Source organism: Ctenopharyngodon idella, chromosome 8, assembly GCF_019924925.1.
Source record: "Ctenopharyngodon idella isolate HZGC_01 chromosome 8, HZGC01, whole genome shotgun sequence".
NCBI classification, from domain to species: domain Eukaryota; kingdom Metazoa; phylum Chordata; class Actinopteri; order Cypriniformes; family Xenocyprididae; genus Ctenopharyngodon; species Ctenopharyngodon idella.
Genome location: NC_067227.1, coordinates 6,804,205 through 6,820,115, shown reverse-complemented (window position 1 = coordinate 6,820,115; position 15,911 = coordinate 6,804,205). Strand labels below are relative to the sequence as shown.

At 35.3% G+C, this 15,911-nt stretch overlaps 1 protein-coding gene across 1 annotated transcript in view; it reads right to left on the bottom strand.

Moving 5' to 3' along the window:
• The window catches only part of LOC127517609 (uncharacterized), a 117,675-nt gene extending 102,704 nt beyond the window's left edge, over positions 1-14,971 (bottom strand). Inside the window, exon 1 of the mRNA XM_051903494.1 lies at positions 10,095-14,971. Coding sequence (XP_051759454.1) covers positions 11,532-12,665 — 1,134 coding nt within the window. The 5' untranslated portion in view covers positions 12,666-14,971 and the 3' untranslated portion in view covers positions 10,095-11,531. The remainder of the gene's footprint in view (positions 1-10,094) is intronic.
• Positions 14,972-15,911: the final 940 nt, after the last annotated feature.

The window sequence follows — 15,911 nt, the reverse complement described above, 5'->3', positions numbered from 1 at the left end:
GGCTTTATAGGAGAAGATGCCAGACTTTTGTGCAGCCTACAGATGCTCCAATTGCCGTAGTCTCAAAACGAGAGCCCGTGGGATCACCTTTCACCTGTAAGATATGACAATATTATGATTATATTTGGGATAATCGTTAGTTACTTAGTGGATGTATGTACAATACAGGTCCTGTTACACAGGAACAGCGGGGCTATGACATAATAGTATTACAAGATTGTTGTTGACCCAAAGATTTTTACAAGTTTGTTTACACAATCTCAGAATGTTTCTTTTAGACACCTTTTTTTTTTTTTTTTTTTTGGAACAGTGATCTCTGAAGTAGGCACAGTGCAATGTCGAGGGGAAAAGCCTAGTAAATGGCCCAACCCTGAAGAAGTTAAAATAAACATGTAATAATTCAAATTATTTTATTATAATAGTAATATTCATATTATAAATATATATATATATATATATATATATATATATATAATCTCATGTTGCCATTCTGTAAATACCTTGTGCGTGTGTATATTCATTGCACCTATCTGTTCTGTTCAATGTTATTTTCATATAGAAGTCCATGGTTATAATTATTCATAAGTATGCAGTGTCATATGTACATCTCTGACGTTTATAACAAACCAAACAGTTTGAAAATCGGTAGAAAATTGAGCAAGTTATGGTTATTTAAAAAGTACATGCACCATTAAAACACAATGTTACGAGTGAGCGAGCTGACTGTTACAAGATGGCCGCCAGGTGCGGACGTCGACCTCCATTGGCCAGCAGCGCGGACGAGACATCTAGCCTTTATTATGTACAGGTGCTGGTCATATAATTAGAATATCAAAAAGTTGATTTATTTCACTAATTCCATTCAAAAAGTGAAACTTGTATATTATATTCATTCATTACACACAGACTGATATATTTCCAATGTTTATTTCTTTTAATTTTGATGATTGTAACTGACAACTAAGGAAAATCCCAAATTCAGTATCTCAGAAAATTAGAATATTACTCAAGACCAATACAAAGATTTTTAGAAATCTTGGCCAACTGAAAAGTATGAACATGAAAAGTATGAGCATGTACAGCACTCAATACTTAGTTGGGGCTCCTTTTGCCTGAATTACTGCAGCAATGCGGCATGGCATGGAGTCGATCAGTCTGTGGCACTGCTCAGGTGTTATAAGAGCTCAGGTTGCTCTGATAGTGACCTTCAGCTCTTCTGTATTGTTGGGTCTGGCATATCGCATCTTCCTCTTCACAATACCCCATAGATTTTCTATGGGGTTAAGGTCAGGCGAGTTTGCTGGCCAATTAAGAACAGGGATACCATGGTCCTTAAACCAGGTACTGGTAGCTTTGGCACTGTGTGCAGGTGCCAAGTCCTGTTGGAAAATGAAATCTGCATCTCTATAAAGTTGGTCAGCAGCAGGAAGCATGAAGTGCTCTAAAACTTCCTGGTATACGGCTGTGTTGACCTCAGAAAACACAGTGGACCAACAACAGCAGATGACATGGCACCCCAAACCATCACTGACTGTGGAAACTTTACACTGGACCTCAATCAACTTGAATTGTGTGCCTCTCGTCTCTTCCTCCAGACTCTGGGACCCTGATTTCCAAAGGAAATGCAAAATTTACTTTCATCAGAGAACATAACTTTGGACCACGTAGCAACAGTCCAGTCCTTTTTGTCTTTAGCCCAGGCGAGACGCTTCTGACGCTGTCTGTTGTTCAAGAGTGGCTTGACACAAGGAATGCGACAGCTGAAACCCATGTCTTGCATACGTCTGTGCGTAGTGGTTCTTGAAGCACTGACTCCAGCTGCAGTCCACTCTTTGTGAATCTCCCCCACATTTTTGAATGGGTTTTGTTTCACAATCCTCTCCAGGGTGCGGTTATCCCTATTGCTTGTACACTTTTTTTCTACCACATCTTTTCCTTCCCTTCGCCTCTCTATTAATGTGCTTGGACACAGAGCTCTGTGAACAGCCAGCCTCTTTTGCAATGACCTTTTGTGTCTTGCCCTCCTTGTGCAAGGTGTCAATGGTCGTCTTTTGGACAACTGTCAAGTCAGCAGTCTTCCCCATGATTGTGTAGCCTACAGAACTAGACTGAGAGACCATTTAAAGGCCTTTGCAGGTGTTTTGAGTTAATTAGCTGATTAGAGTGTGGCACAAGGTGTCTTCAATATTGAACCTTTTCACAATATTCTAATTTTCTGAGATACTGAATTTGGGATTTTCCTTAGTTGTCAGTTATAATCATCAAAATTAAAAGAAATAAACATTTGAAATATATCAGTCTGTGTGTAATGAATGAATATAGTATACAAGTTTCACTTTTTGAATGGAATTAGTGAAATAAATCAACTTTTTGATGATATTCTAATTATATGACCAGCACCTGTATATCTATGGTTGGAACAACAGCTCTCGAGCTGTAGTTAGAAGCATAGTTTCTTGTTTTTATGACATGTGGACTTAATAAATCGTTATCTTGAGCAAAATAAGCAAGCTGACATTAAGTACAATGTATATCTTTTATTTCGAATATATACAAATGTCATTTCTATATTTTAGTTGACTCTGCACCAGTACGGTTTGTGTCAAGCCATTCACCAGTCTGGTTATTTGATGAGAAAGAGATGAAATGTAGAATAAAATGTGTTAAGAATCCGTACAGCTGTAGCAGCGAGGGACTATTATTCTGTTGAGCGGAACCGATGAACAACTGATGATGACATGGTTTGATGTCTGGTTGACCAATCAGCGGAAAGAGGCGTTTCATTCCCGCCCACATGTAGAGATCGAATATTCAAGCTGATTATTAGTTTCCAATCCCAGAACAAAAAATGAAAAATCAAGCCAGTTTTTAGTTTTCTTTTTAAAAGTGAAAAACAAAAAAAAAAGTACAGTTTTCTCATTTTTCTGATTTCAATATTAAATCAAAAAACGAATGAACGGAAGATACCCTGATTCATTTGGTCATTCGTTTTTTGATTTAATATAGAAATCGGAAAATGAAAAACAGCACCTTTTTCATTTTTCATTTTTTTCAAACAAAACGAAAAACAAGAATTCGGCTTGATTTTTTGTTTTTCGTTCAGGGGTAGAAAATGAATAAACAACTTGAATATTTGATCTCTACCTCTGGCCAGGAGTGAAACACCCCTTTCCGCTGATTGGTCAGCCAAATATTAAATTTTATTTTGATGGAGTTACATATCTGTCCACTAGTGGATACCATGCATCAATGGTATAAAAAGTGATTCAATAGAACTAATGCTTGGTCTGAAAAAAAAAAGTTTTAAAACATTTACTAAGAGCAAATGTATGAATACAAATAAGAAAACTTAGCAAGTCATCTGACATTTTTCTTTGAAATTAACAATTTTTATCAGACTCCTATGTATAGGTTTCTATATAAGTACCAGTACTTCTGAATGGGATGAGGCTGGGATTTAGCGGGTTTGAAGTTAAAGTATTTTATGAACGTATAGTATGTGCGGAGAGCATTCACTTAATATCATTCTCTCATTTTCGACAGATGTGGCTTTTAGAGGCTTTTGCATCAGAAGTTTTGGAACGTTAAATAACAACAACAGAGAGGATATTTGAAAAACATGACATTCTATGTCTCAAAACTCATTTTATTACTTTAAAAATGGACAACTTTTATTTAAAACTATTAAAACCAGAATCATACGTGAGCACAAATACACACACACACACACACACGCACACAAGCACACACACCCTTGAATGCAATCATGCACACATTCCTGTACTCGTATATGCCTACACTTTTATATGACCTAATGAATAAATATAGACTGTATAGGCCTAAGCATTGAAATAAATTATAAAATCTGAAGACTATTTAATATTGCTGTTTAAGTGTAAATTATATCATAATTTTAACTAAAACATACAAATAAGGAGGAACCCATATATAGGCCAAATAGGCATAATATACCCTTTGGTGCATGACGTCCACTGTAGTGGACAGATTTATTTTCTGTCACAGAAAAAAAAAATGTACATGAAAAATATTGTTAAAATCTGGATAAAGGTATTTCTTACGTCCTGAAAAATATTTTTTGTACCTGTCTGGTTTTCTGAGAATAAAAGGATTTAACACTTATTCCTGAGGTACTTGGTGCATCTCCTCTTCCCTCCGCCTTTGAGTATATAATGTACTATCTCAAAACAACAAAGAGATACAAAGACACTAATTAAATGGAATTGTAGGCAAGGCTTTGGGTATTCACCACTTGATGGTTGGGACATGGTACTACAACCTAAATGGTTCAAAATGGCTTCCAAATAAATACACGCATGAAAGTGCCATCTACCGGTGTCAGAAATTAACTTTCCCAAATGGGACAAATGATTTTCAGGGGTAATTTTTTTTTTTTTTTTTTACCTTTATATAGAATCTTTCCTAATCTTATTAAATACCCTTGTGAAAAAGAAGTGCACTTAATTGTATTGAAAGTGTACTTTTTGTGTACTTCAAATCTTAAAAGTATACTTTTTAAAAAGCGCACTTGCAGATAATATAATATAATTAAAATTAAAGGCCACTTAGGTGTACTGTCGAGAAGAGTCCGACATATGAGATGAACTTTACTGATAAATTTCTGTCAAAAGAACCACATAAAGCAAAAGAACTTAGGGTTGATATGGTTGATTTGATCGCTCAAGGTTTGCAAAAAGAGCAAGACAAAATCTCGAAGAAGCAAGCCAAAAAGGAGAAGAAGAACTACTAGGATGGAAAGAATGAAGATGGATTCCAAGGCCAAAGAGATTATTAAATTACTGAGGCAGCAACAGAAAATTAATTTGAAATTGATTATGCTTATAAAACAATCATATGCTTTGAGTACTTTTATGGGTGAAATGGAACAGATTACAAACGAGGTTGAAGCTTTGACAATGGAAGCTTCAGCGCCGGTTGTATCTGAAAATTGTGTTTAAGGGATAAAAGGTTAAAATTATGTCTAAAGAGAAGTGATTTCTTTCCTGCTGAATTATGGAAACTAACCGAGATGTATGTTTTTATTTTAACTAGAAGTGTTAAAGGGAACTAACATGAAGGTCTTAAGTTCAAGTGATTAAAATGTGTCAAAATTCGTAGAATGTGACGCAGACTACAAAAGGTGTTGTTTAGCAGGTTGCAGCTGAACTTTGTTTCTTATACTTTGCATGAAACAGGAAACAGTCCAGTATTAGGGGCTGTACTCCTGTTTACAAATAAGGAAATGTTTATGTTGGGAAAAGGATGTGATCTTTGGAGACTATATATTGACAACATTGTAACAGAAGGTTGCCACACCTCGGGTGAAGACTTTCTCATCTTTATGTTCTGTTTTTTATTCTGTATCTTGTTATTAAACCAAAACCATTGTATTTGGTGATTCGTAAACCTCTCTATAACAAGTCTCAGAGTGAATCACTTTTACATAAACTATTATCAATACCTGCAATTAAATTACTTCCATCAAGCTTCAAGAGCATCGGATCCTGACTGAGCTGGTGCGGACTCCACCTTGAAATCTCTAATTGTCGTGCAACGCTTTCAATCCAATTAGTCGGAAGGTAAGGCCAAATCTTTTGATGCAGAAAAGGGTTGTAGAGATGTGTGTTTGAAAAGTTAGTGATTGAGGGGGATAATAAATACAACAGTACTTAAAAAGAATATACTTTAATGACAATATTTATTAACACGCTTAAGTGCACATTTTAAAAATGCACTTTGTAATAATGTCTAATTAAGTTGTACTTAAAGATAGTAAATATTGTCATTAAAGTGTACTAACACGCCTAAGTGCACTTTTTTAAAAATGCATTTTGCAACAATGCCTAATTAAGTTTTACTTAAAGTACACTTTCATGACAATATTTCTAAACATGCTTAAGAGCACTTTTTAAAAATGCACTTAATTTTTACTTAATTATGACTTTATAGTGTTTTAAATAAGTACACTTATTTTGATGTATTGACTAATATACTAAAGCACATGAAAAATTTATTTAATTTAATTTCAACTTAAGTGTATTGTCCAAAATGACATTTGTTAATGTATTTTAAATGTGCTTAGTCTTTAATATATACTGTGTGCATTAATACACTTGAAATGTATTTTTCTTTTGAATTTCAATACACTTGCTTATACAGTATAATCTAGTAGCCCTGCAACTTATTGTTGAAATTTTTATCACCAGCTCCTGGTCTAAACCAGGGCCGTAACCACCATAGACATTGAGGGGGACAAGTCCCCCCCAATAATTAGAAATGGTCAAATCGGTTCTATTTTTCCGGTAAAATCACAAAACAAATGCACACAAACATGTCCCCGCTCTTGATATAAAACCATTGATGGACATCTTTGATTTAATGAGGGGGAAAAAAAACTATGCGAGGGCGGATTAGAACATGCAACCTCTGATACTGTTAACAAAAATTCTACCACTAGACCACTAGGAAAGTTGAAAGTTTGTTTCGGTTCTATATATTTTTTTCACTAAATTGAAGCATCTCGGAACAATATATTGTATTATGAAACGATCACATTAAACATGAGTTCTCAATGTACTATTGAAATTGATTTCTGGACATCATAATGTTATTTTTTTTTTCTACAATTGTTATTGTACATATCTGCGTTCACTGTTTTGTTTTTCTTTATGCTTTATTAAGAAAAAAAGAAAAAAAAGGTCCCCCCCAGTGTTCAAGACATGGTTACGGCCTTGGTCTAAACTCGACTAGTGTCAGTTTTCTACATAATATTTGACATAAAATGTAATTTATGGAGTGCTGTATTTGTGATACTTAATGCAATAGTGCTGTACTTTACATATGTGTATAATACTTTTAATATCATTATATCGATTAAACATATTTAATTGCATTAATTGCAAGCAAAAGTTTAACAAACCTAAACAAAATTAATTTGAATTCATATTTAGTTAAAATACATTTAATTTTAATCAGACTAAACTGTAAAAATGATTGACTTTTAGTTAGGTGAATGAGTCAAGTTCTGTAAACTTACAGTCTAACTACAACAATGAATTACAAAAACTTCAACTTGAACAGAAGTTAAATCATGCACGTATTATAGCCTATAAACTTTTTGTTTAATGCGCATGCGCCAAAATACTATGTCATGACGGTGCACTACTTCACCAGAGTTTGAAAAATGCACTTTCAGCCATCTTTCTGTAATCACGATGCGTGAGGCAACTTTGCTGTTCAAAGAAGAAGAAAACAAAGGAGCTCACGTTTGGATGACTACAGATGAGACGTTATGTACTACAAATAAAGAGGCAAGTAAGTATCTTGATATATGCTACTTTGATACTTTGATCCCACAAAAGTATTAATTATATATCTGTTTTTAAGGGAGGGAACTACTAACAAGACTTTGTTTAATGCACAACAGAAATACCTTATGCTGTTAACTTAGCAAGCATTGACAATAAAAACCTGTGATCAATAAACCCAAACAATAATAAATGTCATTTTATCTTTCAAACACTTTTATACCCAATACAAAAAACATTCATTTTTCACCAATCAATAACCAGCAGCGTAGAGATGAAAATCTTATCTGTTTTTAGGTGGTGGTGAGATGATGATGTTGTTAATAACAATAAATGTTCCTTCAACACAGCATATGAATCAATGTCCATGAAAACCAATGTCCAAGAATGCCATCCAAAAGTTTCCCAGTGCAACCTGTACTCCTTAGTGTCAATATCAGTCCACGGCAAGTAGAAAGTCTCTTAATTCCCAAGTGGCAAAATCTGGTTTAAGGATCCACTGCAGTTAGACATTGCTCTATGTGTTAGGGATAGAATACTACCATCTACAGGTTTGTGGAAAAACTTTAGGAATTATAGTTAAAAAAAAGAAGGTGCAATGACCACATATATCCAATAGAGGTCAATAAGGACTCAATAGGGACTGAGTGTGTTTGTGTTTATGTGTGTGTGTGTATGAGATAGAACGTTCGTTCGACTTTGTGTTTATGGCTAAGGACCAGACCTTTATTTACATGTAAATTTTTTTTTAGATTTAGGCCAGTTTTGTTGATTTTATTTGCCAATTTCTACAGAAATGCCCTCTGTTGCAGTCACACACGTGTGTGTGTGTTTGTGTTTATGTGTGTGTGTGTGTGTGTGTGTATGAGATAGAGCGTTCGTTCGACTTTGTGTTTATGGACAAGGACCAGACCTTTATTTTCATGTAAAAATTTTCAGATTTAGGCCAGTTTTGTTGATTTTATTTGCCAATATCTATAAAAATGCTCTCTGTTGCAATCACACACATGTGTGTGTTTGTGTGTGTGTGTGTATGTGTGTGTGTGTATAAGATAGATAGTTCGTTCGACTTTGTGTTTATGGACTAGGACCAGACCTTTATTTACATATAACATTTTTCATATTTAGGCCAGTTTTGTTGATTTTATTTGCCAATTTCTACAGAAATGCCCTCTGTTGCAGTCACACATGTGTGTGTGTGTGTGTGTGTGTGTGTGTGTATGAGATAGAACGTTCGTTCGACTTTGTGTTTATGGTCAAGGACCAGACCTTTATTTACATGTAAATTTTTTTTAGATTTTTGCCAGTTTTGTTGATTTTATTTGCCAGTTTCTATAAAAATGTCCTCTGTTGCAGTCACACACATGTGTGTGTGCGTGTGTGTGTTTGTGTTTATGTGTGTGTATGTGTGTGTGTGTATAAGATAGAACGCTCGTTCCACTTTGTGTTTATGATCAAGGACCAGACCTTTATTTACATGTATTGTTTTGTTGATTTTATTTGCCAATTTCTATAAAAATGTCCTCTGTTGCAGTCACACACATGTGTGTGTTTGTGTGTGTGTATGTGTGTGTGTGTATGAAATAGAAAGTTCGTTCCACTTTGTGTTTATGGTCTAGGACCAGACCTTTATTTAAATGTAGAACATTTCAGATTTATTCTGGATTTATTTATTTTTTTTGACAAATGAAAAGAAAAAAAAGTTAATTTTTTACTTTTCCCATTCATTTTCAATGTGGGGTCAATCTGACCCCGAGGGACTAAATCGGTGATTTCTTTTTTACACACCTTTAGAACAACCAAATCAAGCCCAGATTTTTTGTGCATGTTTAGATAGATTATTTAGGAAAAGTTACAGAGTCTCATGCCACTGAGATGAAGGGAACCCTTTTTAAAAACGAAGGAAACTGTCAGCGGGGTCAGCTGGACCCCAGGGACCCATAATAATGCATAAGTAAATGTTAAAATTAATATTAACTAGGATTTATAAATGCTTTAAAGTATTTTTCATTCATAGTTCATGTTAACTAAAGTAGTTAACTAATAAAAAGTTATTGTAAAGTGTTACCCAAAGTTTTGAATCTTTTCTTTACATTTTGTTTGTATTAAGTCATGGGTGTTATCTTATTTATCATCTTATAGCTCATACAGAATGATTTTTTCTCAAAATGTAAAAATGCAGAAAGTATTGTGATGGGTAGGTTTAGGTTTAGGTACCTTTGTATGTGAGGGAGCCTCACTGTCCTCCAGACTCTTTCTAAATCAGAGTTAAAGTGTTGTAATTGTTTGTGATTGTGTATAGTGTTTCTTGGGTTTTCTTGTTGTAGGAAACTTTTTCCCCGTAGAAGCAGAAACCAGGAGACGTTGGGATATCTTTCAAGCAGAAGTTACTCTTTATTGAGAAACGCGCTGTGCGTCACTATAGTCATCCAAGTCCAACTAAAGTAGTGTACATTGTAGTTTATATACATTCAAGGGGGAGGGATACATACAGTAGAGGTGGAGACAATCTAAAAAAAAGCATGCAAATGCAGTGCAGGAATCAGCCCGTTACCGGCATTTCCCCGGCCCTGATCTAATCAGCATAACAGTGTCATTCAAATGCATAGGTGTTAATCCAATCAGTCTGACAGTATTGCCCATACCTTCACATTATCATAGAGACAAAGGCAGAACTGTGTCTTGAGCTTGTCATGCCAAATGGTCAGGAAGTGCATTAAGACACCTGGGCTACCTGACTTGATTTTCTTAGAAAGTCATCCTTTTTACCTTAAAATGCTAAATACAATGTACTTCACCGTAGTATGTCATGTGATGTTATGTCAGGATGTAGGATCAGCAGATCTTAAACAGATTCTTAAATTTGTAATCCCACAGTCCCCCCTTTGAGAGTTCTAATAACTCTCACATAATACAAATTTAAACCTTCTTAAATCCCTTCTATAACCTATGTTTGTTAACATAAGTCCCATCTTCCAGTCATGCAACTTGTAACAGTTACAGGCACATACAGCTTATTCTGTGTCGTGTCCGACATTTACATAAGTGATGTTCTTTTACTTGAGTATACTGTTGACACACATATACAACGCAGGGTTGTATAAACTACACGATGACACAGAAAACCATGTAGCATAAGCGTGGAAGTCCTAAAAGTCCATGGCACCTGAATAGCTGTGGAGTCTGTTCCCTGTAGAGTCCATTTCCAATGCATTTCCATGTTTGTCCCAAGTTGCTCAGATGATTCTTTGTCGTTGTGCACCTCCGAGTTGCTCAGATGACTCTGTCATCATGAAGGTTGTTCATGGATATCTGAGGTGATGCTTTACACCAGGTGCTGCTTATAAGCCATCATGGCATATACACATACCTGCAACACAAGAAAACAAAGAAACAGCAGACCAGCAGTATTCATGCATAGACTTTAGTACGTTGGACCTCTGATGATCGTATAGTTTTTATGTCTAACTCTTATCATAATAAACTTCCAGTGATCGTATAGTGGTTTTGTTCTTCTTTTTCTTAACCTAGTCTTAATCAATTTGACACCTATAGACCAGTAAGGTGGGGATAAACTACTGAGAGGGGGAAACCTACGAGGAAGTCTTCACCACAGGGTTGGCCCCCGAGGCCTGTTGCACTTCGGTTCTTCCCTTGGCTCCTCACTGGTCTTTGTGTCCTATTCTCTCCCTGTAATTAATTTGCAAACTTTACTGTGTTACATCTCCATCTTCCAATGAAACATCAGTCATAGCAGACATCATAACCCATAGAGGATGGATAAGTGACTAAAGTGTGCTGTAGCATAACATTTAAGGCTGTGAGTGTACTTAACCCGTGTCCCTCAAATGGTGGAAGTGACAGTCAAGTTTCTTTTGTTCAGAATGAGTCTTTCAGCTTTCTTTTAAATTAGTGGGGAATTTAAGCACTCACAGCCCAAATTGTTAGTATGTCAGCAAGCTGTTGCTCCAAGAGTTTGGAGTAGAGGGGAGGGGCAGTTTCAGTGTAGCAAGTAGACTGAGTAGGAGCAAAGTAAAGCTGTTCATTTCTCTTAATGTCTTTTTGTTTTTCCTACACTCTTTCATCCAATGTCCAGGTTTACCACAGTAATGACAATTGCCCTCTCTCTTAGGACATTTACATTTCTGTTGATTCTCTGTGTTGACCTCAAAGGATGCTGCTGCAATCTTTACTCTTGCCTTGACATCAGTCTCTTTCCCAAGTAGCTAACCTATCCAAGTTGTTTTGCAGGGTTCCATTGGACCATGTGAGGTCTAAGAAAGGCAATGCATTTCTGTATTCTGATAAAAGACCATCAAACCACATGTGGACCAATGGTCCATTATCCTCTAGCACCTTCTCTAGAGTGTCAGCTATTCCACTGTATGCTGCAGCTGACTGACAAAATCTTTCAGTGTACTCACTTACAGTTTCATCCTTCTTCTGTACACAACTAGTGATCTTTGACCGGTCCACCTTTGGTCCAACAAGGTTCTGTAACACTCTCAGAACTCCTTCTTTCAATTCATCTTTACTAGAATGCTGAAACTCAGAATTATTTACAGCACTTTCAAAATGATTGAATTCTGACTCTGTCAAGAATTGTGACATTAGCTGGATGACTTCAGCTAGGGACATATCGCAGAGCTTCATTTTTGTGGACAACTCTCTCCTAAACTCAGAAAAAATTCTATGCACTGATGGTAAACTCTCAGCAAGTCTTTCTATGTCTTCAGGACCTAGAGCGGTACTGAATGCTTGTAACTGCAGTATGGGGGTTACAGATGGAACTGCGCCAACCCCTTTTACCCTACTCTGAGCCTTTTGTCTCGCTCCACACACTTCAACTGCATTTACATCCTTATCCATCAATCCAGTATTGATATTGTCCTCTATTCTACATAAAGACTGTAAGTCAGGATAGCTTTCATCTGACTGTTGGTCTTTTGAGTCACTTTTGGTTGATGCTTTGTTACAACCCAACTTCTGAGTGAGACGAGACACTCGGGTGTGCAACTGTTTGTTCTGCTCTTCTAACTTAGCAATACGTTGGATTTGTTCTTGTGCAATGGATAGAGTAAATTCTCTGTGGCAGCAGATAATGCCCTTCCTATTTTTCTTCTGTATACAAGCACCAAGTACCTTTTTGCAATCTTCAATGGACCAAACTTTTTCTGAATGAATCCCAGATTTCTTTGTCAAATCCAATCTGACTGACTCAGTCACTATTGAGTCCATGTGCTCTCCTAACAATGATTTGAACTCACTATCTGTCCATAAAGGGGTAGCTAGTCCACCTTTCTCAGTTGTTGGAATTAGTCTAGCGTTCTTTCTCAACATTTTGTAATGTCTTTCTGGCACAACAATACACTTTCAACACTTCCCTGACAGAGCAGAGGATAACCTAGTTAATACACATCATAATGTATTCAACCTTCTCTGGCGAACAGAGTAGAACCAACTTGCTAACACACTGTAAGAGTTGAAACAGTTGTAACCTTCCCTGACTTAACAGAGGATGAACTTTCTTCTCTAGCAAAGCAGAGGATTACTATATTCTGTTAACACACCACCTTCCCTGATTAAACAGAGGATAAACAACCTTCCCTTATAAAGCAGAGGATAAACTACTGTTAACACACTGTAACTGTTGTTAACCTTCCCTGGTTGAACAGAGGATAAATCACCTTCTTATTAGCACTTTACGCTAATTCTTCCCTGCCTGAACCGAGGATAACCAATTCTTCCCTGCCTGAACAGAGGATAACCAATATTAGCACGTAATGCTAATCTTCCCTGCATGAACAGGGGATAACCTTCATCTCTAAAAGAAAATTTTTTAGAAGATAACTTAGTTAACCAAACTCTACAGTTGTCTGTTAACTCTTCTCTGACGGCGCAGAGGATAACAAATTTGTACTGGTCTTAAAGGTTCTTTTGGATAGAGTCGCACTCACCAACCCATGGTTGTACAGAAAAATTCAGTCTGGAACGAAGTCAGATCTTTTTTGAGCTTGAAGTTTCAATCTGGATTCAGGTGAGGAGCTCTATCCGGGTCACGGCACCAAAACTGTAGGAAACGTTTTCCTTGTCGAAGCAGAAACCAGGAGACATTGGGATATCTTTCAAGCAGAAGTTACTCTTTATTGAGAAACGCGCTGTGTGTCGCTGTAGTCATCCAAGTCCAACTAAGGCAGTGTACATTGTAGTTTATATACATTCAAGGGGGAGGGATACATACAGTAGAGGTGGAGACAATCTAAACAAAGCATGCAAATGTGGTGCAGGAATCAGCCCGTTACCGGCAGCCCTGATCTAATCAGCATAACAGTGTCATTCAAATGCATAGGTGCTAATCCAATCAGTCTGACAGTATTGCCCATACCTTCACATTATCATAGAGACAAAGGCAGAACTGTGTCTTGAGCGTGTCATGCCACATGGTCAGGAAGTGCATAAAGACACCTGGGCTGCCTGACTTGATTTTCTTAGAAAGTCATCCTTTTTACCTTAAAATGCTAAATACAATGTACTTCACCGTAGCATTTCATGTGATGTTATGTCAGGATGTAGGATCAGCAGATCTTAAACAGATTCTTAAATTTGTAATCCCACATTGTGCATCAACAAAAAGGTTTTTGTGTATTTGTTTTAGAGATTGTTTTGTCAATAAATGTAGAGGGTTTCAATTTGCATTTGTGTTGATTGTAATATTTTGAAATATACTAAATTGTAACTTCATTATTATATGTAATTACAAATAATGTAATAACAAATGTATTAAATTAAATAAAAATGTATGTAAATAATGTAATTACAAATGTATTAAATTATATAATAGTGTACATGTAAATGACATTAAAGTATATTTTAGTTCACATTAATTACTTGTCAGTACATTCGGAAGTACACTTTTACCATATTTCAAAGTACATAAAAAAATTGTATTAAAAGTCCCACTTAAGTGGTTAAAAAAAAATCACTCAAAAGTTCAACTTATTGCATTTATACTAATTACAAATAGAATGCACTTAAGCGATGAAAACATTACATTTAATTCACACTTAAGTGTATTGATAACTGATATTAAAATATATTTTAGTTCACATTAATTGCTTGTCAGTACATTGAGCAGTGCACTTCAACTGTATTTTAAAGATACTAGAAGCAATTGCGAAGGTTATCATAAAGTTGTATTAAAGTCCCACTTAAGTGGTTCAAAAAAATCATTCAAAAGTTCAACTAATTGCATTTAATATGAACTTAATCTGTGATATATTTAAAATTAATTACAAATAGAATGCACTTAAGCAGCTGAAAACATTACATTTAATTCCCACTTAAGTGTATTGATAACTGATATTAAAATATATTTTAGTTCACATTAATTGCTTGTAGGTACATTGAGCAGTGCACTTCAACTATATTTTAAAGATACTAGAAGCAATTACGAAGGTTATAAAGTTGTTTTAAAGTCCCACTTAATTGGTTCAAAAAATCACTCAAAAGTTCAACTTATTGCATTTAATATGAACTTAATCTGTGATACATTTTAAATTAATTACAAATAGAATGCACTTAAGCGATGAAAACATTACATTTAATTCACACTTAAGTGTGTTCTTTTTAAGTATATTATTTGTGCAATAAGTACACTTTATAAAAGTATACTAAAGTGCACTTTTTTTCACAAGGGTATGTATGCTATATTTAATGTTAAATTCTTAAATTTAGTCAAATAAATTAGAATGATATGACACTATAGTGTCATATTATTCTAATTAATTTGACTAAATTTAAGAATTTAACATTAAATATAGCATACATACCCTTGTGAAAAAAAAAGTTAAAGTACCAATTCAATCAGTATCAACCCACTGCATGAAGTTGCTTTCAGATGTAGCTACTTACAGTAAATACATTTACACAGTAATTACAACTGTATAATATAATGAGATTAATATTTTAAAAAACATTTTTAATACAGAAATATGAAATGACAAAATTAAATGATAATTGGATTATGAAAGTAATATCGCCACTAGGTTGTAAGTGGTAAGTTATTGTGTTAAGGAAGGAGTTATTTATTTGTCGATTCATTCGAAATGCTGATTCATTCAGGAATAAAATCAAGTGTCTGTCTATATTAATTGGTTGTTGAATCATCGTCTATATTAATGGGTCGTTTGAAAGACTCTTATTCATTCAGGAATGTAACAACTCTGTGCGCCTACTGCAAGTGAATCACACAACGATTCTGTGACTTTATTTGCTTTGGAAGTTTAGTTGGCAGAGAAAATAACCCTTCTGTATGCCATCAGTTAGCCGACCAATACTTAATATTAAATAAATGATCTCAGTGTATTGCCTAAAACAAAAGTTTGACTTCTGTGCATGATGACTTAAATTGATACTGGTCTGGGCTTCACTACCATATCTCTGTGCTGTCCAGTGAGTTGCGCAGCATTGCCACACAGATTTTGATAGGTGGTCAGCAATAATAAAACAGGCAGTGTGCCAAAGGTGTTGGCTATTAGGTAGTTGTGAGTGCAGGTGCGAAGTAAATTGTTATTTCTGAGATAAACA